This window comes from Lissotriton helveticus, chromosome 10 (genome assembly GCF_964261635.1).
Source record: "Lissotriton helveticus chromosome 10, aLisHel1.1, whole genome shotgun sequence".
In the NCBI taxonomy this organism is placed as follows: Eukaryota; Metazoa; Chordata; class Amphibia; order Caudata; family Salamandridae; genus Lissotriton; species Lissotriton helveticus.
Genome location: NC_136071.1, coordinates 98285138 through 98310264, shown reverse-complemented (window position 1 = coordinate 98310264; position 25127 = coordinate 98285138). Strand labels below are relative to the sequence as shown.

Here is a 25127-nt window from a genome sequence, read left to right as displayed (position 1 = left end):
CTCACTTTCATTCCACTTTTGTTGGCTATATGTTTTGTGCTTTTATAGGCACATCCTGTTGCACCATATTCTCATGCTAATTTAAGTTTAACTTACCAACTTGTGTGTCAGTGTCATTCAGAACTCTGCGCCGACCTGCAACATAACTTGTCTGTTTTTTTGTAGCAATAGTTAGTTCATTTCAAAATGTTTTTGTGTGACAGTACTCGAAATCCCCAAATAAAAACTCTCAGCTAATTGTTATTCATTAGTGGCCCATCTTTGTAATAAGTATTTGCGGATCAAGAGTTTCTTGCAGAAGATCTTGGAAAAACAATCCACTCCAGTGGAAACCTGTAAGCTTGTGATGTCATTACACAAACCAGTACATCATATTATTTTCAGAGAAATGAGGAGCTGTATTCTTTTCTTCTGAATGCATGCCTGTTTCTTTTCAGACATTTAATAGCCAAAGATGATTAGCTGAGTATTTGCTACGGAAGGTTTTTGAAATGTTTGAAACTATAGATTCTGTAAGGTTCCAATGATGTACTACACAAAGGTGTTTTGGCGCGTGGTCGTTCACAACACTCCTTTTAGTGCCTAATCGAGGTACTTTCTTTTGCTGATAAACTTTCCTCCGTGATTTACAGACCGCTGAGGTCTTTGAGCCAGATGAACTGAAGGACATTTTAGATTCCTCTGAGGCATCAGATCAGGATGCCAGCTTGAAGGGACATTGCACTGATGTCAGTCTTACAGCTCAACCGAATGCAAAACCAAAGAACAGACTGACCCAGAGATACTCAGCTAGGGAGGAACTTCACCAGGTGGTTAAAGCTGTCACCAAGGAAAGGGACAAGTCACACTACCCTCTGAAGTCTATGGTCACACGTGGTGGCCCTCCGGATCAATCTGAACTACATGTTTCCCGAACGGTTTCCCCATCATCCTCCCACAGTCCTGCCTGTTTCTTCTGTCCCTCGCCTGCTCCTTATTCAACACTGAAGTGTTCAGCTGGCTGCCTGGTTACCTCCCTGCATCAGACGTTTACTCCTGTTAGTAGAGTAGCTCTAAACCTACACATAGCAAACCACTGCTTATTATATCATTGACTATGAACGGCATGACACATTTTATTTAAAAGATGAAAGTTCTACACTGTCTTAAAACTAAAAAGGCAGACGGAACCCTTTGTATTTGGGTGGCATCCCATTTGGGATGCACAGCTAGGGCCCTTAATACTAACTCCCTGGATGTTCAGTGCGTGCTGTTGGAATGGTCGAACCGTACACAACTCGCGCTGATAAATGTATACTCCAGACCGGTGGGCATAACAAGGTCATCGCCCACCTTTGATGAGCTCTCCCTATTTTTGCCCACATTACCTAAGGGTGCTAGGATTCTGCTGGGGGGAGATTTTAATTGTCAGTTTGAGCCGCTAACTCTGGCTATGGAGGGAGCACTTCTGGAGGAGGATGACCAGTGGGGAATTCCGCAACTAGTTGGCCCTCCAGCTAAGCCATGGACTCCCCTAGCAACACAAATTCTGGCACTTACTCTCAATAATTCTTTGAGGGCTTGTAATGGCCGATTTAGGAGTGACATCCCTTCACAACCTACTTTTAATAAATCCGGGCAGGAGTCCCACTTGGATTACATCCTTGTTCAGACCTTGGACTGGAACAAGGTCTCTGACTTTGAAGTAGTCCAAAGAAGAGACAGCGACCACAACGCGCTGATTCTCTCGCTGGTTTCGCCCAGTGGTCCTACGGATGATCAGCCGGTTGAGGCACCCCCAGATCATAATCTAATTTTAACTAACGATAGGCGTAGAGTTCGATGGACTAAGCTCCTGGATAACCCTGCCCATATCTCCGAGCTTTATGCACGGATCCTTCCTACATTCGAATGTGTAGGGGCCCTTATTAATCAATCCTCTTCAGAAGATCTATTCCCCAAGTTGAGTACCCTCCATATGGATTTGGTGGATACCCTTGTGGAACTTTTAAATCCAATTGCGAGGAAAGGGCCCCGTAGGGGGCAAAGACCTCCATGGTTTAATTCAGCTTGCAGGAAGGCAAAGGTCAAACTGCTCGCTGCATTGAAGCACCCCAGGGATACGGAGATAATTAAGGCGAGGAGGGCGGAGCTGAGGCAAGCCATCCACCTTGCAAAGGTGGATTGGGATTATTCCAATTGGGAAAATATGTTGGCCTCCCTTCAGGCTAGAGACGCTCGTAAATGTTGGCAGATAGTGAGAACAGGGTCTGCAGAGCCGACTCAAGCTGTGGAGGCCAACATAGCGGCTTCGGTGTGGGAAGATCACTTCCATAGTCTTTACGAAGAGGTTGGCCCGGGCCTGCACAAGCCCCAAGTTGGGTCACTATCTGAATATCTTTTATTCCCTGGTGGGTTAACTGCGCAAGTTTCAAATTTGGGAGGCGCTGAACCATTGCTATTTTCACTAGGGGAGGTCTTTGACGCAATATCCAAACTCTCATCAGGAAAAGCCCCCGGATTAGATAAAATCCCGGGTGATCTATTTAAGCAGGGGAGAGGGGTTGGCCTAACGGCTAAGGCGCTCGACCTCGGAAACTTGGTTCGAGTCTCGGTAACGACGCCAAAAACCCCCTGGGATTCTGGGCAAATCACTTAATCTCCCCGTGCCTAAAAAAAATGAAAGTGTGTCCTCATGTAACGTAACTGGTGCTATGTAAAGCGCTCTGATAACTGATTCGGTTCGGTTCAAGTTCGCGCTATATAAAACTCTAAAAAAAAAAAAAAAAAAAGCACCAACCTGGGGTTTGGGCTCCCTATTTGTTAGTAGTTTTTAATGCAATCCTTGGGGGAATGGCGGTCCCCAGTACTTGGCTGGGAGCAGAGATTGTACCTATCTTCAAGAAGGGCTCTCCTCTGCTCCCAGCCAACTACAGGCCAATCAGCCTCATTGATGTTTCACAAAAAGTTTTTGCGAGGCTGATCCTCGACCGCCTGCAGGAATGGATGACGGACCACTCAATTTTAAGCACATTCCAGGCGGGGTTTAGGAGTAAGGTGTCAACCACGGATCAAATCTTTCGGATGGCCCTTCTCTTTTGGAAGACGGTGCGGGTGGAAGGGGGTACATTGTATACCGTCTTTGTCGACCTCCGCGCAGCGTTTGACCTGGTTCCGCGGAGCAAACTTTGGACGGTACTTGCCAAACTTGGCATCCCCCCCGCTCTCCTAGACATCATTGTTCGCTTACATACACATAATTATGCACAGGTTAGGTGCGGGAGGATGGGTTGCCTCTCTAAAAGATTTCTCGTTGGCAGAGGGGTAAGGCAGGGCTGTGTATTAGCACCGACCCTGTTCTGCCTCTTTGTCAACGGGGTAATCGATTTTTTAAATAATGTCACCAACACAGATGCTCCTAGGCTCGGCGGCAGCAGGGTGCCCGCAATTATGTTTGCGGATGACACCCTGCTGCTGTCGAAATCCCCTATGGGGATTCAGCGCATCCTGGAGGGGTTTGAGGCATTCTGTGGAGAGCATGGTCTCGAAATAAACGCCATGAAAACAAAGTATATGATCTTCAATCCCCCTAAAAAAACACAACCTAATCCATCTATAGGCCGGAATAGATTAGAAAGAGTCTTTACGTTTGAGTACCTGGGCGTGACCATCAATGATAAACTGGAATGGGGTGATCACCAGGCTAAGTCCCAGCTCAGATTGGCTCAACTAACAGGGGGAATAATTCGGCTAGTAAATTCCAACAGATCTTCTGTCAGGCCGCTAGCCGCCTCGTTGGAGATCTATAGACTCCAGGCCAGAGGAGCGATCCTCCACGGTAGTGAACTCTGGGGATATGCATGTAAAAAAGAGTTGGTCATTCTAGAAAACAAGTTTCTTAGACAACTCCTAAAATTACCGGTAAGTACACCACTGCTGCCTCTTAGGCTGGACCTGGGCCTGAAGCCCTTGGACGAAGTGGTGGGTGTAAAACCTCTAACTTTTTGGAGAAGATTGTGGTCCACTCCTGAGTTAGCCAATTATAGGCAGGAATTGCAGGAAGTTCTTGCTCTTCCTGCTACAGAGAACATCCCGTGGTTCAAATACATAAAAACTGAATCTGCCCGGCTGGGCCTACCGTCCCTGTGGAGTGATCCTGAAGTGGCATGCCAGGCTTTGTCCCGTAAACATCTGGTGGCAACCTTTTATGCATTTAACCTGGCATCCCATACACAGGGTACACGTCCAGACTCTTTGGCTAACATTTTTCTCAGGGTGAAAGACTCCTATAAGTTTGAGTCAGTCTTCGATGATATCTTTCCAAATCTGGCCAGGAAGTTATATCTCCAATGGCGGTACAGTACTCTTCCGCTAAGAGCATTTACCAGTAAATGGAAGCAGCAGTCCCTGGAAAACTGTCCTGGTTGCAATTGTAGGCTCGAAGATGAACTGCATCTAGTCTTCTTTGTCCCGCCTACACTGCGGCCAGAAGGTTTTGGGTAATCCCTTTATGTAAAAATTTAGGGTTTCGTAAATGCCCTGAGGCCTTCAGAATTCTCAAAACTGACTTATCAAAAGCAACTGTTTTCACAATGGCTAAATTTCTAGAAGCAGCATGGCACAAGAGATTGCTCTTAATTCCCAGGGTACTATATTTCTGAGCCTCTGTATGTGCTATTTTGTGCAAAAATTCTGTGTTAGGTTACTATATAGTAGTGGTTTACTGGATTGTTATATAGAATAGGTGACGCATTCTCCCTTTGTACTTATGTGCTATTTCGCTATTGATGTAACAATGATGTTGATTCTGTTTGTATCAATTTTATGCTTACCTTTTATGGCAAAAATGCCGAAATAAAGATTAATGAATGAAAAAGGCAGATGTAGCCATTGTTTAGGAGGCACGCCTCTCCCTCACCAAATCAGAAAAGCTTAGGTAGGGTTGGGTAAGCAGGGTGGTAAATAGGTGGTGTTTAGCCGCCACCTGCACAAAAAAGTGTGACGTGGTGATCCTCCATTGGAAGTCTCTCCTGTATACAATGATCAATACTTGGTCAGTCCCAGACGGCAGGTATGTTTTTTTTAAAGCTAAGGAATGCTGTAAGGACTTAGATTCTGAGGTCAGTTTCTACTCCAGACTGCAATAGATTGGGATTCCTTTCTTGCCTGTCCAGACTCTTTCAAATTTGACAAAACCTAGGGTGTTGTGGGAGGAGACTGGAACTGGCTGCTAACCTAGTTTTTGACAGATCTGGAATTATAAACAAATGTAATCACTCTAACAGACCCATTTTGTGTGTTTTAATGTCCACCTTATGCTGACTGAATGACCAATCATAGTCTAGTAGAGCCCTCTGACAAATATTCATGCATCTTTCCCCTATACATAGCAGGGCATCATTTACTGACTACTTTGAAGTACATGGTCCTTTTTTACAGTTCATTTCTGACTGTGGCATACTTGCAAGAGGTATTTAGATCATTCCCGTTTATTAGTGGACATTGATGTGGACACATATCATGCATACTGGAGGACAAAAGGCAGTCAAGGATAGACCCTGAAGGCAAAAGAACCCTAGATTTGCATGTGAGTGTGAATAATGAAAATTAAAAACTGCCCTGGTGTTTTGGATGGCAGGTAAGGTGACCTGGTGTGGCCTGTTAATGTGTGACTCGCAAATTCGAATGAAGGAGTCACAATTTTACCAATCTAGATTGGAGGGCTCTATCACAATCCCTAACCACTGAGTTCAAACATGACCCATCACCTGACCTTTGACTTACATTTATGTGCTTTTATGACTGTATTATATAGCAGCCGAATAAAGCTTTCCTTGACTTGACATTAGAAACTGAAAAATGTGCTATTAACATGCTTTTTACCTCGGCCGCAGAGAAAGCATTGATAAAGATGAAATGGAAATACTAAAAAAGAGGTCAGACATCTTGTTTTCTAAATTCAACATGGGAAGCACAACTATCTATATCCCCTATCTGAAACAGTTCAGGGTACCTACTGACACATTCAGTGGTCATCTCTGAGACCTTGCCTTCCTTCTATTTTTCTTTTCAGTTTTATATAGCACACTCTGAACCCAAAGGTATTGGGCACTTTACATAAGCACCAGTTATGTTACACAAGGACACATTCATTTTTGGTAGACACAAAGAGATTAAGTGATTTGCCCAGAATCACAAGATGTTGAGCTGACACTGAGGCTCGAACCTGGTTTTCCAGCTCCAAAGTCAGCAACTCAGGCCATTAGGCTGATTGAATCACGTGGAAATTATGTTTTGGGGCCGTTTAACTGCCCTGTTTGAATGCTGAAAAGTGGGCTTCCTAGAGGGTTAGATCACTAGCCACAGCCCTTTCTGATATTCCTAGTGTAGATCTCCTAATAAAGAACAGTTCCCTGGTGAATTCTGTAAATTCTGCACGACTCAACTGGTCCCAATATTATATGATACTTTCAGGCTGAGAAGTCCGTCTCTTTATGCGCAATCTCTAATGAGGGCATCATGCACCAGGAAGGCAAACACCAGACGGAATGCGGGAGCTATTGACTAGCTCATTGTTCGATGCTTATTTGAAGATTGTAGCTAAGATCTTGGTGTCTATACAAGAGGGCATCAGAAATTGACCGCTCCTCTGGGAATCATCGGAGAACTCTGATGCATCTGCTGTGAAGAGCCGAGGGCCTGAAGGAAGACCATCTCCCTTGATGGCGAAAAGGCTGTTGACTGAGTTGAATGGGGATGAATTTTCCGAATGATGAATAGATTTTGCTTTGGAAAAGATTTCATCTCCAACGGTAAATGTCTGTATTCTTGCCTGACAATGCAGCTGTGAAGATATTTTGTCCTGCCTTATATTGAAGAGGCATGAGAGAAAGTGAATCCCTGATGCCACTTTGCTCCCTGCTTACACTGGCTTCCTCTGTCCACAACAATCTGGAATTTGACCCACATCCTTAGTCCTGCTGAACCTGCTAAGTCCTACCGACATGGTGATTATTCACTCATGACTATCTCTGCCCCAATACCTCCTTATTGGCTTTAATACCCTTCTCACAATTCTCTGGGTGCAAAATTAACTGGAAAAAGTTTGAGAAAACCTGCCATGCCAGCTTCATAACAGGTGAATTCTAAAAGGCCAGTAGTATTTGGGAATTCTCATCAACTGAGGACTTCATAGAAAGGTTGTGGGCAATTTTGTCCCCTGATGGCTAAGACCCAAGATGAATTTGCCAAGCGCACACTGCTGCACCAGTCAATGTGTATGGGTGGTGAGGATGGTGGCATTTCATAGATTTATTAGGTCTTCCACGGCTGATTTATCAGTCAATACTAACCTGAATTTACTCTAATATCAATTTGCTTGTATGCGGAGGATTGAAACCCTTACTTATCCCTGATAAACTTCATAGGCCAGCAGGACCTTTAGAGCTTTTCTTGCCACATTTGAGATCTTAATATTTGGCTCATCAATAGTCACAGCTGGCTTACTTGATGTCCAAGACAAAGCATAGTTGGTTGATATTAAGAGCAATCTACTTCCGAGCAAGCAAGGGCTGACTATGCTGTGCAGCAGCAATTCTCTACTGACCATGTTCATCAATCCTGTTCTTAATGTCAGTGTGTAAACAGCTTTAGGTTGACGAATGGCTACATTTGTGTACCGCTCTTTGATGAATCCCATAGGGTTCACTATGGCTGTTGCAAATCTCCTTTGCCAGAACGCTTACAGTTAGTCTGTCCCTGAAAGCAACTTAACCAAGTGCATAGGTTTCTTTATTCATTGGTGACACTATCACAAGCAAATCACAACCCCCAAAGCTGAGTGCCTGCCAAGGCTCCCAGATCCAAATGCATTTAATTAGTGTGTCTCCTTTTAGGACCTTGTCGCTATGATTGTGCCTACTTTACGTATGAATATTACCTCCTTTTTGCAGTATCTCCCCATCCATCCCATTCAGGCTGTCTGGTACGGAAGTGTGTTTATACACCCATAAGCATTACCAGGTGACCTGCTTTATGGTTCTGCTGTCTGTTTTTATCTTGCGTAATGTTTTGCCACTGTCTTACAAGCCCCTTAAAAACATAAGATGGTATGCATTACCTGTTGTCAGTCTGTACTCTGTAATATTGATTACTATTGTATTTATGGATGTATAACTGGCACTGTTAATAAAAAATTGATGAAACGAAGGTTACATCAAACCTCTGAATTTCAAAATGTGCATGTATTTGGTGCGCGTTCTCGAAGTGCTTTTCGAATGATTTAGAAAAAATAATGTCTGTATTCTATTGTGACATATTCAAATATGCTACAGATATGCACAATCATTTTCAAGCTCTTAACCCCCATACATGACTTTGGACGCCTGTGCCATAGGTGCAACCAAACTTGGGGGAGGGGCGTTGGAGACCCAGGGTACAGGATTATTCACAAACATCACCTCATCCTTGTTGGTCTCCCTCAGCTTTCTGATAGCCATGGTCTTCAGTTTGTCTCTGGAGGCTAAGTCCTGCTTTGGTGATTCAGTGGTGCTGACCTCTGTACAAGCAGATCGCTTTGATCCTTATGGAACTCCCTCTCATGCAAGAGATCAAGGCTTGTGGGTCCTAATATGGACCCTGATACAGAGTGTGATGGTAAAAGTCAGTGGAGGCAGAAGAGTTACATTCCACTAGAAAGCATTTCGCAGCTGCGGTGAGGGCACTGCATGCCCGTTCGGTAGGACCTCGACTTCACTCCTAGGCAATGCAGTCGCGTATGCTTCAGTGGCATCATCTGCTCGTCCAAAGAAACATTGCATCTTTGGAGAGATACCAGCTGAGACATAGACATATTTGCGCCTAGTGAAAGCATCACTCTGCACTATTGATATCCAAGACTCTTGACAATATGTACAGTGCAACCAAAAAAAGAGTACAGTCTGGAAATCATCCTGACCATTAAGTGGTAGTAAATAAGTGTGTTTGAAGGGAATGATACTTTGCTCCCAAATTAAGTATACAATGTTATCCTATCCTTTTGTAAAACGCTATATACATCAAGTGTATTGCCGTGATCTACTTTCCTTAACACATTTTGAACTATCCCTCAACCTATTGTAACGTCCTCCACAAACCACTCCTTTGAACATATTGTTTGTAAATATCAGAAATAAACAAAAATCATACAGACACGACCAGGCCTGGGAACAGAACTGGTTATTATCTCAGCCACTCAGGACCTTCAAATGATTGTTGCCAGCGGTGGTTCTGCGGTAGCGGGGTAACCCGGCAATCCTCAATTTTATTACCAGACTTGCAATCAGAAGGAATTTTGGGACCCAACTCAATGCCAAGTTTAAGAGCCTGTGGACCATGACTATGATTGTGTTTGGTTAACATTACAATGACTTTTGTAGTGTTATGTGTTTCATCTGCTGTAATTATCTGTTAATGTCGGTTGTACCGAGGTAGCTAGAAGGGCAGCTGGAGGAGTCCTGTTAGCTGATGGGGTACTCAAATAAGGACTCACTTGTTTGGATAATTCCTGGCCTGTGTGGTGGTCACCTCTTCATTTTTCTTTCTGACCCAACTTAGTGCCAAGCACAAGAGTTTTGCATGATGGATTGGTACAGTGCCTTCTTCTGTTATACAGCTTAAAGATCAGCTGACTGTTGAAGTCTGCGCTCTCCCCGGGCCGTTAATCCTAAAAAAGCTCCCATAATTTCAGGAGAGCCCAAGGTATTCCATCTTTCTAATGACCCCAACATGGCTGTATCAGTTCTGGCACTTGGAGCTCCTACACATACACCATCAATATGTCATTAGACTCCTTTAGACAATTCCAGGTTATTTATCCGCCCTTTAAGTGCCTCAAGTTCAGGCTGCACTGTTCCCTTGGGAGCAGAGTCAAGACTGATTTGCATATGGCTGGGTCCAAACTGGAATGGCATGGCAAGAAAAAATGATTGATTTAACCCAGATCTTTGACTGGGGGTGATTGTTTGATTTGTTCAGCTTAAGTGGGATCGGTATGCCCAGACACGGGTCCCGTGCTAGCTATGCCATCAGAATCAGGCTAGCCTGGCTGATGAGGGGTGATACACTGAAACCAGTCTCAGGATGCTTGTTTCCAGTCCGGGGAGGACCCGGCCTGGCAGTTTGGGCTGGACTGTTCCCATGGGGAGCAGCGTCAAGACTGATTTGCTTATGGCTGGGTCTAAACTGGCATGGCATGGCGGGCAAAAAAACAATGGATTTAGGCCCAGATCTCTGTGCTGGAGTGAATGTTTGACATTGTTCAAAATTTCGACCGTCAATTGTTTTTTTTTCAATTTGAGTCTGGGCCTCTCTTTGGACAGCGCCTGTGAGAGATACTTCATGGGGGGTCAGTAAAATTGGAAATTACTGAGATCTTGTCTGAACGTTGGCAAGAACAACCAACCACCAAACATTCTGTGTGTATGTTTAATATCCTTTTCTGGATATTTAACCAACCTGTACTTCTTTGATACACACAAGGCCTATTTGGTAGCACTTGGCACCAACAGAAACAAGCCAGAAGACTCAAACAAGGGAATTCAGTGCCATCTGATTGGTCTCTCATCTTTTCTCCCGTGGTAAGACTTCCTTCAAAAAGGTGATTTGTGATCCAATTCTCTCCTGTCTATTTGACAAGTGTTGAAGCTTAAGCCTCCTTGAAGCTCAGATTGCCCCCAAGGAAGATGAGCTTTCTTTTTGGCCATCACCTCTGCACAGATTATTAGTTAGCATGTATTCTTTATTCCCCCCAAAGTCGACAACATTGTTCATCAAGCCGACATTGTCCTATAGCGTAGTCAATCTTATTAGGGAAAGATATATTCTGTACCGTTTCTTTTTCCCTCGGTCCTCCTCAGGTGAAAAAGTGTTGTCCAATATCAATGTGAGGAAACTCTGGCCTACTACAGTAATTTGTGAGATTCCACAGTAGAAAATACCTGGCTTTACCGCAGTGCAATAGTAATCCACACCTACATGTTAAATGGCTGTGCTATATGCTTTTCACAGTAAATAAGTTGGGCCTACTCTTTTTGCCGTAACTTTTCACAAAACACAGATCAGACACATCATACATATGACATCAAGCATAACGCTTCCCAAACAACCTGTAACAGATCTATAAGCCTAATCATTGGGTTGGCGGCATAACTAATTTAGGCCTACTGTATTGAGCATAAGCTTTCCCACAAGACAACCATTGGGCATAGAATCATAAAATTGCAAAAATGTACTACATTACTGCTGGCCAAACAATATTAACCCCTCCTAAAAGAGCATAACACGAATTACCACAATGCAAATCTTCAACACCCAGGAGTTTGGCAGAGTGGTAATCAGACTGGCGCTAAAGCTCTTTCCCAATAGTGTAATCTGTGAGATTCAAAACAGTGAAATACTTTTGTGCAGTTTGTCACACAGCCTACTCCCTCTGTCATAACCTTTTCCTAGTGAACAAACAGATCATCTCACATATGGCATCATTGACTTGTCACGGTAACCAGTTCAAACTACTGTATTGACCATATACTTTCCAACAAGACTTAAAGTGCAGTGCAAGCACTATTTGTCAGGGGAGGCAGACATCTTCTACACAATCAAATGATTTGGTAAAGGAAATCCTCATTTAGGTGAAGCACACTCTCCTCTCTTGTTTCTCATCAAAGAATGTTTATTTCGGATATAACAATTGATAAAACACAATACAACAAGTTACAAAGTTCAAAGTTAGAAATATAAAAACAATTAATATAGTTCAAAGCAATAAATACCAGCCAATGACATTCAAGTGCCAGTGCCTTAATCATAGGAGTAACACGTAGGAACCAGAACCAGAACAGCACAGAGTACTAAAAAATGTCTGTAAGTAATAACAAAGGAACCACTAAAAGTATTAAAAACAGCATCCAGCAAAGATAAAGGTGGAGTACACCTATAATAAACAAAGCTAATATCAATAAAAAGAAGAAAACAAAATATACCATTAAGGCATACTAATGCTTCATCGCTTTAGCAATAGGGATACGAATAAGCCAAGCAGCATGCAAAAATGTTGTAATTGCAACAAAAATCACCTTTCTAGAGTTAGAGTGTAGAGTGCGTAGTGCAGGCGCATAGTGATGGAAACCCACAAGTTTACACACAGTTTTTGCCCATTTTTTGCGTGTCCTAGCATAGGTAGGGCAAAAAAGGCAAAATAATGAAGTTTCTTCTGCTAGGTTACAAGAAGGGCACTTGGCAAACTACAATACCTCACGCCCCATTTCTCAGAAAAACTATTCACCGGCAGATCCCCGTACCTCCATTTTAAATAAAGTTGCAATGGGGTAGATCCTGGGAGGATATCAAAGAACAATTCATAGGCAGGGGAGATCTTTATATCTAAGAAAAGGTCTGTCAGGCTCCTCGCTTTAACACATTTCAGTTCCCTCAGCCACAGATGCTCCTTTAATCCATCTTTAATCAAGGAGAGAGGAACGAGCTTGGCTGTGTCCAGATTATCCTAAAAAGATGGCAGGCCTAGCTCATACAGCACAGACTTAATGCAGGCAAACCAGGCAATCTTCTCACAACCCGGAGATTTTAGAAGTGCCTTAATCAATACTGTATAGGTTTCCAACTCATCTGTGGACCAAAGTCTATACCAATACATCATAGATCAAGACATGGTGTGGTGATTGATTGGGCGGATGCACGTGTGCAAAAGTTGGGGAGACTGGGGGCGCTCTGTGAGAGATTAAGGATACTCCTCACAAATCTTATTTTCTTTTTTACAAATGTCATCGATCCTAGCGTGTTCCCACAATTCTGCACCATAAAAAGCTGTACTTTTTGCTTTAAGATTATAGATCTCCACCACTGGTACAAGAGAGAATACATGGGCTTTCTTGCACAATTTGAGCACATCACCAGCTTCTTGTTGGAGCTTCAATGCACACTTTCTGGTATGCATAAACCAGTTCATTCTGTGGGTTGTTAGACAATCCCCCAGATAAAGAAACTCCTGCATTTGTTCAAGAAGGACACCTTTCACCAAGATTTTTTCTCTGATAGTTTTGTAGGGGTTAAACGCCTTAAATTTAGTTGAATTGACGTTGAACTCAAGGCCTCTGGCGCTGCAAAAATTCAAAAAGCAATCAACAACTGACTGCAGGCCACGCTGGGTTTTGGAGATTAAAAGCATGCCATCTGCAAAAAGCAACCTCAAAATTTTGTGAGGGCCTAGTTTAGGTGCGTAATTTCCAGGAAAGTCAAGGACTTGAAATAAATCATTGATATAAAGCGTTAACAGTGTCGTGGCGAGCACACAGCTTTCTGTCTACCCTTCCCATAACTTCTAAGCTCTGAATAACCTCTTGCTTCTTATATTTCTCCTTCTCTAGGCCATCTCTTAAGACACTATGGGGCGTATGTACAAGTCCCTATCACCACGGAAACATCACTTTTAGTGATGTTTCCGTGGCGTTAGGAGCTTCGCCTTATTTTTAACGCTGCATTGTAAATACGGCCCCCTTTCACAGTATGCTTAGCGTGAAAGGGGTGGGCTGTGGGTGTTGCGGTGGGCGTTCCACCGCAACACCCATTAGTTTTTGACGCTGCCCCCTATGGACAAGTGCAGCGTAAACATGGGGCAGCACCAAAAATTAAGAAAGCGTAAAACCTGGTCTCAAACAGGCGCAGCGAGGAGAACTGTTTTATTTCGCCTCGTTTTTGCTTTTTCCATGTGTGCTGCCTTGTGCAGCACACATGGAAAAAGCAAAACGCCTTGTATTGTTTATGTATAGGAAGGTGACCCTTCCTGCACATAAACAACCCTTAAAAGAAAATTACATTTTTTTATTTCCATGTGTGCTGCATGAAGCAGCACACATGAAAGTGACAGAATGGCATTCCTAGGATTGTTTATGTGCAAGAACGGTCACCTTCCTACATATAAACAATCCTCCCCTGCACACAGACATCCTTGCATTATTGTACAAGGGTGCCTACGTTGGCGCTACACTGCTAAATGTAGCACCATCGCAGGGGGAAACGCAAGGCTGCACCATATCCTCATTAATATGGTGCAGCCTTGCGTTTCTGAAGTGGTGGAGTGAGGCGTTAAGCCATCGCCGCTAACGCCGCACTCTGCCTAATCCTTGTACATATCCCCCTTATCTTTGACCTAGACAAATGCCTCTTACCATCCCTCTTAAAATTATTCACTTCTCTGTGTTAAATTCACCTGTTTTGTTCTAATTCGCTAACTTTGTACAAAATTCTGTGAACTTCCCGGAATCATGATGATCGGAAATGATTTAAACTTACTCCTCAATGTGAAAATAGATTCAGTTTATTAATTACTGAGTAGGCAGGTGAAATGTGTTAAACAAATAAACCACTACAACAACATTTGCCTGCAAGTGTTGAAAGGCAGATTTATTATTTACGTGTAAAGCACTTAAGATTGTCAATATCTTGCAAGTTTCAAAAGACAAATGTTTGTTTTACTTTTGAGGCACATAGGATCGTCAATATCTTGCTTTTGTTGAAGGGCAGATTTTTAAATGACGTTTGGAGCACATAGGATATTCAATGGCTTGCAAGGGTTAGATCATTCCACTGAGGTACAGCCAGATATTAGAACAGAGGGCCTTTTCCAGTTTTCCTGATGTTGAATGTTGCACATGGCATGGTATAGCGGGTCTTGGCAAAAAAGCGGGCTGAGGCCAATAATGACACAAAGGACCGCACAAAATATGTCAGACCTTGTACCAATACAAAATGTTCAAAATGTGTTCAATATACCATACCAGGCTTTCTGACGTCCACCCAACACCGTAGCTCAGTGGTTCCGACCACAGTATTACGATGTGACTGCCCATAGGGCGGTCGCATACCTCCATTTGTCAATGAAAGCTTGTGGGGCGGGCGGAAAAGGCCTGCCGCACAAGCTTCCATTGACAAATGGAGATTTGTAAACATCCCTACACCGGGTGGCAGGCACGGCCCCCAGGCCAATTTCTTAGGGTAAGGGGGCCCTGCTAGGGGCCCCCAATGTCACTTTACGGCAGCTTTTCCATGTCGGAAAGGCCGACATGGAATGGCTGTCGGAAACCAACATCATAATTCGGTGGCGGAGTCACCGTCATTAAGGGATTATGCGGTCTGTCTGATGCACCGATGGGCTCCTTGAGCCTGTTGGAACCACGTTGGAATCCCCCCACAGGTTTAACTCAGACCGCCGTCATCCTAATTCGGCGGTCAGACTGTAAACCTACCATGTCGGGCGGAAAGCCTCCGACCACTGGTTGGAGGCTTTCCGCCCTACATCGTAATTAGGCCCTTCGTTTTTTGTGTTTTTAGGTTTTAGAAACCTATAGAGCCAGTTGGAAGAGCTGCTAGATGCCTAACGAGTCATCAGGGCTAGGGATATGCCCCTGGTCTGAAAGCCACAAGCGCTGGATGTGACCGATAGAATTCTTACAGTTAGATACTCGGTTGTACAAAATGTTCTGGTTGGCGCACAGGCTTTAAGTGTTCGGTTTGTGCTATTGTATCGTGCTCCTGTGGTATCACTCTCTCCCCCTTGGAGTGTTGTACATGAAGAATTTGAAGCGTCCTCTGTGTAGGGGACGACCCACTGGGCACAACTTTTTACCGCTTATATGCATGTAACATTTGAAAAAAATGTTTGATCCAATCAAGGTGAAATTTTCATATGTTGTATATTTATTCGAAGATAATTGTTGTCACTAACTTCATAATTAAATTCGTATTGACAGTATTCACATAATTTTATAATCCATAACTTCTTTCAAAAAACTTTCCCGATGCATTTCGTGCACTTAGTGCACTTCTTCAGGGGAATCTAAACGTAAAAGATCAAATGAACTCAGTATGAGGATAGGATCCTATAGTGCATGTAGATAAACATTTTCCAATTTAAACATTTTTTTTATAAGAATGCAATCTGTTATCAAAAATAAAGACTTAAGGGGTTCAAATAATGATCAGCATAACGGGCAAGGATAAAGGTATGAATTACCAAAGTGTGATGAGTTACCAAAGTGAAATGTAAAGGACATGATAGATAGTTAACCGATATACGTGAGATCACATAAACGCGTGCATTTACTCTGTTAAGTACATCGCGCTGTAACGCGATTGAGAATGTGCATAAAAAAGTGCTAGAGTCAGGTTTCTTACCGTTAAATCATGCAAATGGAGTGCTAAAAGGTGTCTCTCGTGCTCTGACCGGGTTCCGAAAACGAGCTCGCAGTTCATCCGTGATGGGTATGTTTGGAGATAAATATAGGACTAAAGGGTGATGATTCAAAGTGGGCGCCATCTTGAAGTGGTGGAATGCATGCATTAGTGTGTTTAAACGGGTATCTGTGTTGATTCGCAATAAGAACTATCTTAAAGGGTGACAAAATACTCGTGTCAAATCTCTTACTTATAATTCATGAGTAAAGAACGCTAGCTGGTGTCTTCCGTATTATGGCGGGGTTCCATAATGGAACCTGCAGTTCATCCGTGATGAGTGTGGTAGGAAATCAGTATAAGACTAAAGGGTCATGATTCAAAGTGAACGCCATCTTAAAATGGTAAAATGCGTGCATTAAAGTGTTGAATCACCCTTTAAGATAGTTCTTATAGCGAATCAACACAGATACCCGTTTAAACACACTAATGCATGCATTCCACCACTTCAAGATGGCGCCCACTTTGAATCATCACCCTTTAGTCCTATATTTATCTCCAAACATACCCATCACGGATGAACTGCGGGCTCGTTTTCGGAACCCGGTCAGAACACGAGAGACACCTTTTAGCACTCCATTTGCATGATTTAACGGTAAGAAACCTGACTCGAGCACTTTTTTATGCACATTCTCAATCGCGTTACAGCGCGATGTACTTAACAGAGTAAATGCACGCGTTTATGTGATCTCACGTATATCGGTTAACTATCTATCATGTCCTTTACATTTCACTTTGGTAACTCATCACACTTTGGTAATTCATACCTTTATCCTTGCCCGTTATGCTGATCATTATTTGAACCCCTTAAGTCTTTATTTTTGATAACAGATTGCATTCTTGTAAAAAAAAATGTTTAAATTGGAAAATGTTTATCTACATGCACTATAGGATCCTATCCTCATACTGACTTCATTTGATCTTTTACCTTTAGATTCCCCTGAAAAGTGCACTAAGTGCACGAAATGCATCAGGAACGTTTTTTGAAAGAAGTTATGGATTATAAAATTATGTGAATACTGTCAATACGAATTTAATTATGAAGTTAATGACAACAATTATCTTCGATTAAATATACAACATATGAAAATTTCACCTTGATTGGATCAAACATTTTTTTCAAATGTTACACGCATATAAGCGGTAAAAAGTTGTGCCCAGTGGGTCGTCCCCTACACAAAGGACGCTTCACATTCTTCAGATACTCGGTTGTGCCTGGGCTTTTGATGTTTAATCTATGCAAGACCATCTCCCTATCGCTGGAATTCAGATAAGTCGTTACTTTAGCTGGAGTCAGAGGGAGATCTAATTATCAGAATGATTGATATGTCTTCATAATTCATGAAAGAGCATCCACATGACTGGAGAATAGCACCGAAGGGGCAGGGATACTCATAAAAAAAGTAAGGATAGGGCCAAACCTTGTGGTACTCCACAAGAACTTCCTAAAGATCTGGATACTAACAAAAGGAGATGACACTGTATTCTGTCCAAGAGGAACAATCCCTATAAGGTGATATCTCTTATTCTCCATTCGTCAAGTTGGGTTCACAGAATGGCATGACTGACCGTCTGTAGGTCCTGCAGGACCAGGGAACTGATGTCGCCATCTTGTTAGGCTGCAACAGTCCTCCAGTCCTTGGTCTGGGCAGATCCCCTTCCTGAAGCGGCTCAAGAACAGCTATGGCATCATTCAAAGATTGCATTGAATGTATTACCACCTTTTACCACACTTAGCTCAGTTAGTTCCAGTTCACACAAAGTAATTTACTTGGAAATGCAGATTTTAAACACTGGCTAATTGTTTTCAGTATATATTTTTATCCACTGTGATTAACACTTTCATTTTTTTGTGATGCATTCATGTGAAAAGTGCCTTTTGTTTTAACTGCTTTTGTTTCAGAATCCTTTTATGTACACACAGGAAGGTTTCTGTGGTTACTTGTTGCACTTTTACTAACGTGTCAGAAAATGGTGCAAATGTTGCCCACTTTACAAATTTGTAACTTTGGAATCCAAGTTCACCGTGCAGAATAACTTCTTCTTGAATGGCTACCCAAATCCAGCAATCTCGGTTAAATGCCATACTTTGTACAGCCACACTCTAAAATGTGTGGGTTCTGCTGCAACTTAAAGGATGGAGATATGTAAATTAAGTGCTGTGATCTGTATTCTTCTCAATGGTTTGGTATTCTGATTGAGTTGGGTATTTTGATAGGCATTGCAGTGATTCTGCTTCATAGGACCTTGAATTACAATAGGTAGGATGCTCCATTTTGCCTTTCTCATTAGATTTTCTTCTCTCCTTTTCCCTTCAGGTTGGCCTCGCGATCAAGGCAATGCAGAGATACCGCCTGGGCACCGATATGAGTCTCTTTGCTACAGATACTTTTGACACCACTGGCACCTCAGGTTACCCCGGATACCCAACTGGCAGCGGCGTGGAGACCACCGAAACATACCAGAGCCCACCCTTTACTGAAACACTGGACACAAGCCCAAAAGGCTACCAGTTGCCCGCCTACTAAAGGACAGAGTTCACGAAAGGTCGTGGACGCGAGAGATGAAGTGTATTTATGATGCAGTGCAGTTTACTGGATGGTTACAAGTGTATTAAGTGCTATTCCCTTCATGTGGCAAATGGGTTCTGAGTTCCTTGCAGTTAGTTAGTTAAACAGTGAACTCTGTTCAGTGGTATTGGTTTCCTGTATGTCAACCTGTGGAGGATTATTTTTTAAACTCGGTGTTCCCTCTAGGCATTAAGGAAATGGATAATTGCCGGCAAATGAAATAAGAAGGCATTTGGTCTTGAAGGATCACTCAACTTTCTTCGAACGGTACTGCGAGATCTGCGATTTTCTCTGTACAGCGCCATAGGGAAATAAGGATATTTCCTCGGAGACCTACCGCCTACATTCCTTATTCTCAAATTGTGGTCTTCCCTTTGACACTCCCGTGTCCTGAGACTTCGCAAAAGATCAATCTGTCTCTTCACACCAGACACATCATACAATCTTGGAATACAAAATAGTATCACATTCTAGAATTGGAAGCTTGTTTTGATGCAGCACTTGGTGTCCTTGCTTGATGAGGTGTGGCACTTTATATTTAGATATTAGATGATATTATTACCCAGGTCAGTTGAGTTAAGTTTGAAGTGCTTCCCCCGTGAGTTCAACGCAGACTCCGCAATTGATGCGCTAATCCTCAGCTATTTTCAGCTAGAATATGCATCAGTAAGAGAGTCAGTCATCAAGTATATTCCTGGCATTAAATTGCAAGAGAAATTGAAATTTGTGGCACTTTTCTCTTGAATTCCGAGTGGGTCCCAAATACATATATTGATACTTTCAATGTGAATATAAAAAAAACTTTTAATTTAAAAGATTTTCTGGTGTGAAATATGCTGTATATTGAAAACATACTTAACTAAAGATACCACTTTGAAAGTCTCAGTCTCTGTATTGGCCATGGTCTGACTCTTAATGAGGAGTATTCATTGAAACTAACATTTTGGGAAATCACAAATGTTAAATGTTAATAGACTTGGAAAGGTGTCCATAGTTTGGTATCTGAGCATTTAAGACAAGGGTGGACCGGCATACTTTATTTTAATAATAAATATTGAGACTGGCCAAAGTTGTGCCAATGCTAAATTTTTTCCCTGAGTGATGATGGAAGGAGTATAGGTTGCCATTGCTGAAACACCCCTTTAAGTCTGCTGTATGTAATTTACATCAGGAGAGAGACGTGTTATAGAGATTCTGCTCCTGACTCTGGAACCGACGTGGGTTTTAATGCCTGTTCTACTTCTTAATAAATATTTTGTGATTCTGGGAAAATCACCATATGAACATGTGGCCTAGTTCTGCCCTGTATCAACGTTAGGACCACGGAGAAACCGGTTCGAAAATAGTTTTAGGTGCTATTAGGATGATGATTTCTTTGCACAGCCACCTCAACTAGAATAGAAGTCATACACCAAAAATGTGTTTTTCCAACTTTGTATAGTATCCGTATACAGTACAGGTGTTGTCTCAGAATGATCATCTTAATACGATCAGTCACTAAGATCGGATGACACACACAATTCCACATCAGACATCCAAGGCGTACTAAAGGATTTCATGTAAAAACAAATTCTATTAGCTACTTTTAGAAAAAACAGCTCATGTATGTGTGTTGCAATAAGGTCTTGTGAGACAGGTGCCAGGGGTTAGGATTTGAGAGCCAAAGCGCCCTTCTTCAGGTCTTTAAAGCCGCAGGCACTGCTTGACGAATGCTGGGGTTACACAACTGGAGCGCCAATATTTTGGCCAATGTCTGCACATCTCAGCAGACGCAGGTGGTACCCACATGTCTTTTCTAAACCTAGCCAATCACTGAGTGGCCTAGTTAGTGAGTAACACATTTATCCAGATAATTGAAATATCCAAAATGATGTTATATGAGGGAGGCAAAAGTGTCTTCTAAGTGGACACTACTGCACTTTTGTCTTTCTTTAAAAGGGCAGGCTAATTGCAAAACATGCAGTCCATTATTGTATATTAAAAAATCTACGCCGCTCCCTATGGACAACCATAAATACCGATGGTATGGGGAGCCCATCCTGAGTGCTGCACAGGAAGTAGAAAAGTTCTCCAAAGATTTCCTTTGCAGGTTCTTCATTGTGCTGTTTGCCCACTACGCACAACCAATGGCTAAAATGCATCACATAAGCTCACCTTTCCAACAGCAGCAGAATCAAAACAGGTACAAGAGAGACATCTGCGGATCAAAAATTACATGTAAAATATACATCCTCAAGCGCGTAACAGGAAATGATTGATCTATGGCTGCAAGAACCAAGCACGTTTTGAGGTGGTAAATTTAAACCCAAAGCAATACTGCACTTTGAGGGAACACTGGCACTTTCAGTAGCACAGAGACCTAAGTTAAAGTGTAATCAATTTAACAGTTTTGCTTAAATTGATTGTATCTATGGGATAATGTTTGTTGAGTACTTTGTATCCTTTTCTCTCTAATTTATTTACTGTATCTATCTATCTATATATATAACGGTTTAAAACCCCTTTTCTGTAATGATAGAGGACCAAGTGATGTGTGAATGCTAGAATCAGTTCAGATCTGTGCTGTAAAATGTCTCTAATAATACAACAGGAATGTAACCACAGGATTCCGACAATGTATTACTTCACTGGATCACGGCAGAGATTTGTAAACTTTCTATATTATGTCTTCACCAGATCGGCCACTGCACAGTGTTGGTCACAATGGACGTGTCTTTCGAATGTCATCTTGATTGGTACACTACTATTCTGTCCTTGTCCACGTACTTGCTTGTGAGTGAGTAGATTTTAATTACGTGGCTCCTCTCTGTAGAAGTTGCCAGAGGAGATATCGTAGGACATGTGAAAATGAGTTGGATCTCTGCTTTCGATTGTACTTGACAATGCTCTACGCAACGTGTGGTAGCCACCTTTGTGCTCCTATGCTTTTTCTCTTCTCCCTAGCTTGCTCTCCTGGCTCTTAGAAGACAAAAAAATTGGATGGATTATGAGACGCTATCGCACCAACGTCCTCCCACTCTTCAGACTTCATCTGTCCCGTGTACACTTCCCTTGGCCACTTCCCCCACCCTCCACCCATTCCAGGGCTTGTTGTAGTTGTAGGGAGTTATAGCATTCACTTGAGGCTAGTGCAAGAAGGTTTGCCGCCTTTGGTTAAAAAAACACTTGCAGCACAAAAGCAACATTTGTTGCTTGTAGCGTAATGTGGTGTTAGCTTGCCGACAGACGGCAAAGGCTTAGATGGCATAGGCTTGCCATATATCATGCCTTGTTACAGCAATGACTGTATTTCACTAACATCCAAGCAGAACTCTTGTGCTCCTCAGAACTTCACCCATACTTTGCAGTGCTTCTTTTTTTAACTCCTTAAACACTGCTCAGCATCCATATATCCGCATTGCCATGTTGGTGGTTATGTACGCGAATGCATTATATTATGACAGTGTTGTATCCCATCTCAACAGTGCCTTGTTTGCCATTAGTAACAGTGTGGCACATTTTACTCCATTGGTAGAGAATGCAGGATCCATCTCTGCAGGTTTTTGCTAACCACCCACCAAAAATGTAATTCTTCCTCCGTAATAATATGTGAAAAAAAATGATATTCCACCCGAATGTTCTTACGGTTCGAGGAACGTTGCATGACTTGCAAAAACTACAACAATTTAGCAATGCATGGACAACTTGAAGGTTCTTTGTCACTGAAGAGAACATCTTCATCAGTCACTTGCAGCAACGTCAATCATGAGTCGTTTCGATGATTCTACTGAGGGGGGGGTAACAAGCTTGATGCATTTCTTACCAGTGCATTAATGTTGGCTAGCCGTGATGAACAATTCAAGTATACAGGGCAGCGTGTCTAAAATATATGACCAGGAGGGCCAGATCCACACCAAATATTTCGGATAAGCACACACTATGCAGATGTGTTTCATATAGCTCCATTATATCTTAATTTGTCTGTTGTGGATAGCTAGATAGTGTGGCTTGGAGCTAGCACCCCTGGACCTACCTTGGTCACCCGATTTTAGGGTTCATTGCAAACTCTTCACTTGAGAGGTCTCACATGGGTTTAGCTGCCACATTGCTAGAATTGGATTGTAAGTTGGTCTATGCACAATGTTCTCCATGAACCAATGTAAAAAGATGCATCAACTTATTTGCCCTACAATATGTTTGCCAATAGTTTTGTCCATGCACATTAATTTGCCCATGCGCTGTGTGATGTTTTCGTTGGTTGTTATGATGGATTTCTGTAGTTCATGTGCTGCACTGATATCATTCATGCCACCACTTGCCAATAGAGACAAAGCCAATGAGGTTTAGTTTATTGTGACACATTTCAAAACATGCATGCACCTTAGATGTGGTGAGTGTGATGCTTTGTAGATTTTGTAAAAATAAATATTTGTATCACCCATTTGGCGAATGATATCCAATAATATTGATGCCGTGGATGCCTAGGACGCCATCTATCACCTCAAAAATAGGCGTTTGATATTAACACGATTTAAGGCATTGGAAACATTCTATTTCACCCATAATTGTATTTTTTGCAGCCACCCAGAATTCTGGTGTTTTTTTTTGTTCTGAGAATATCACCATAGGGTTTTTTTTGGTTGAGCCTGTTATAGTGCTACAGATTTGAATGCAATTAGTTAGATGGGATGGAGAACACAAAATGTGCCCCTCCCCAGTGGTTATAAAAATGGCTATCCTGGTGGAGTTAAATCTTACCATTGAGGTACAAAGTGAAAAGCCTGCTTTTTCCAATTAGGGTTACTGAGGTGGGTCCTTCACATTTTGACAGTCAGCCCCACGTGTCCATTTGTCCATCGCTTCATCTCCTGTCAACCACATTACAGGAATACTACTTCTCTGTTTCCGCCGAGCTGGACTTTCTCAAGCTTGTCCGAAACACGTCAAGTATGCCCCTGAATCACATTTCTTCAGGCTTATGCTAACTCATTGGCTTGCAGTCCACGAGTGCATTATGTGTTATACATAGAGCACACATAACGGCTTTAACAAAGTTCCTGGTGAGTTAAATTACTCAGACCTTCCGTTTCAGAGTCTGAGCTCCTGCTCTGTAAAATTGTTGGTGTTCCGACCTTCTGTCAACCAAGACATCCCAAGACCAGTACGAAGACCTCTCTATGAGTGCCGGTGGCATACCTCCGGAATTCTCTGCCACTCGTGTTTGTAATGTGATTACAGATCAAGCCTGGATCGTATAGTCCATCTTCAGTTTTTACAAAGCAACAAGACTCCACACCAAGGGTTAGAGCTCTTCGAAACAGGCAATTCACGTCATATAACCAAAATAGACATTTCCAGAGAACAGCCGTATTGTTTCTTCATACAGGTCATTGGTCTAGGGCAGGGTTCTCCAAAGCTGGTCCTGGAGGGCCGGTTCCATGGCAGATTTTTAAGAAAACTAACTACATTTATATAAATGGGAATATGCAAACAAATCTGGCATGGACCGACTTTGGCGAACTCTGGTCTAGGGTGTAGGTGGGAGAGGTTTGCATCTCAAAACCATATTTTGTAGCGGTTATCAAAGAAGCCCCAGGCTCTATGGACTGTTGGATGGATAGCCTTTTGCGTCACCTGGCTGGTGCCTTTTGTAGCAGACGATGCCCACTTTATCTCGTGGACTCACCTTTGCGACTGTCTAATTAGGAATGATGCAGCCCCCACTTTGTTCTGCTGCTCATTACATTAAAAGTCCATCTGCATCATTTGGACATGCTTAACATCCCCTATCGTCATTTGACTTGAATTCAACATTCGCCACGCGTAGCAGGGTGGCCACGGTTCCAATGCCACAAAGACTCTGGAGCCTTGCGACATACCTGCATGACCTCTCCAAGTGGTCATTGCATCTACTCTTACGCCTTGAAGCTTATGAATGATTTACCGTGGCACAGGCAATGTGTGTGGTTGTGCTGTTTTTCGCCTTCTACCACTGTAAACTTTGGATGCAAAGAGGAAACCTGCATAGCTCCAATTCTCAGACAAATTGCCCAGTGGCTGATACAATCGTGAGCAAGAAGGACATATTAAGGGCCAAAATACAACGGGAGAGCAAATCCTGAGTTGCAATTGTGCATCCGCTATGTACTGTTTGCACTGTGCTCTACTTAATAGATGCACAACAGACCCCAGATTCCAATTTGCACTCCTAACAAGGGAGAACCAAGTGCAAATGGTACATTTCCAAGTAGGCAGGCCGAGAAACAGCCAATTTGCACTACTTGCCTTCGCACTTCACACATGGTATGATCTGGTGAA

At 42.6% G+C, this 25127-nt stretch overlaps 1 protein-coding gene across 1 annotated transcript in view; it reads left to right on the top strand.

Annotated features, from left to right (window-relative positions):
• Positions 1–23250, top strand: part of SYNGR3 (synaptogyrin 3) — a 191070-nt gene extending 167820 nt beyond the window's left edge. The window contains exon 4 of the mRNA XM_078664857.1: positions 18579–23250. Within this exon, the coding sequence (XP_078520983.1) occupies positions 18579–18788 (210 nt within the window). The 3' untranslated portion in view covers positions 18789–23250. The remainder of the gene's footprint in view (positions 1–18578) is intronic.
• The last annotated feature ends 1877 nt before the right edge of the window (positions 23251–25127 follow it).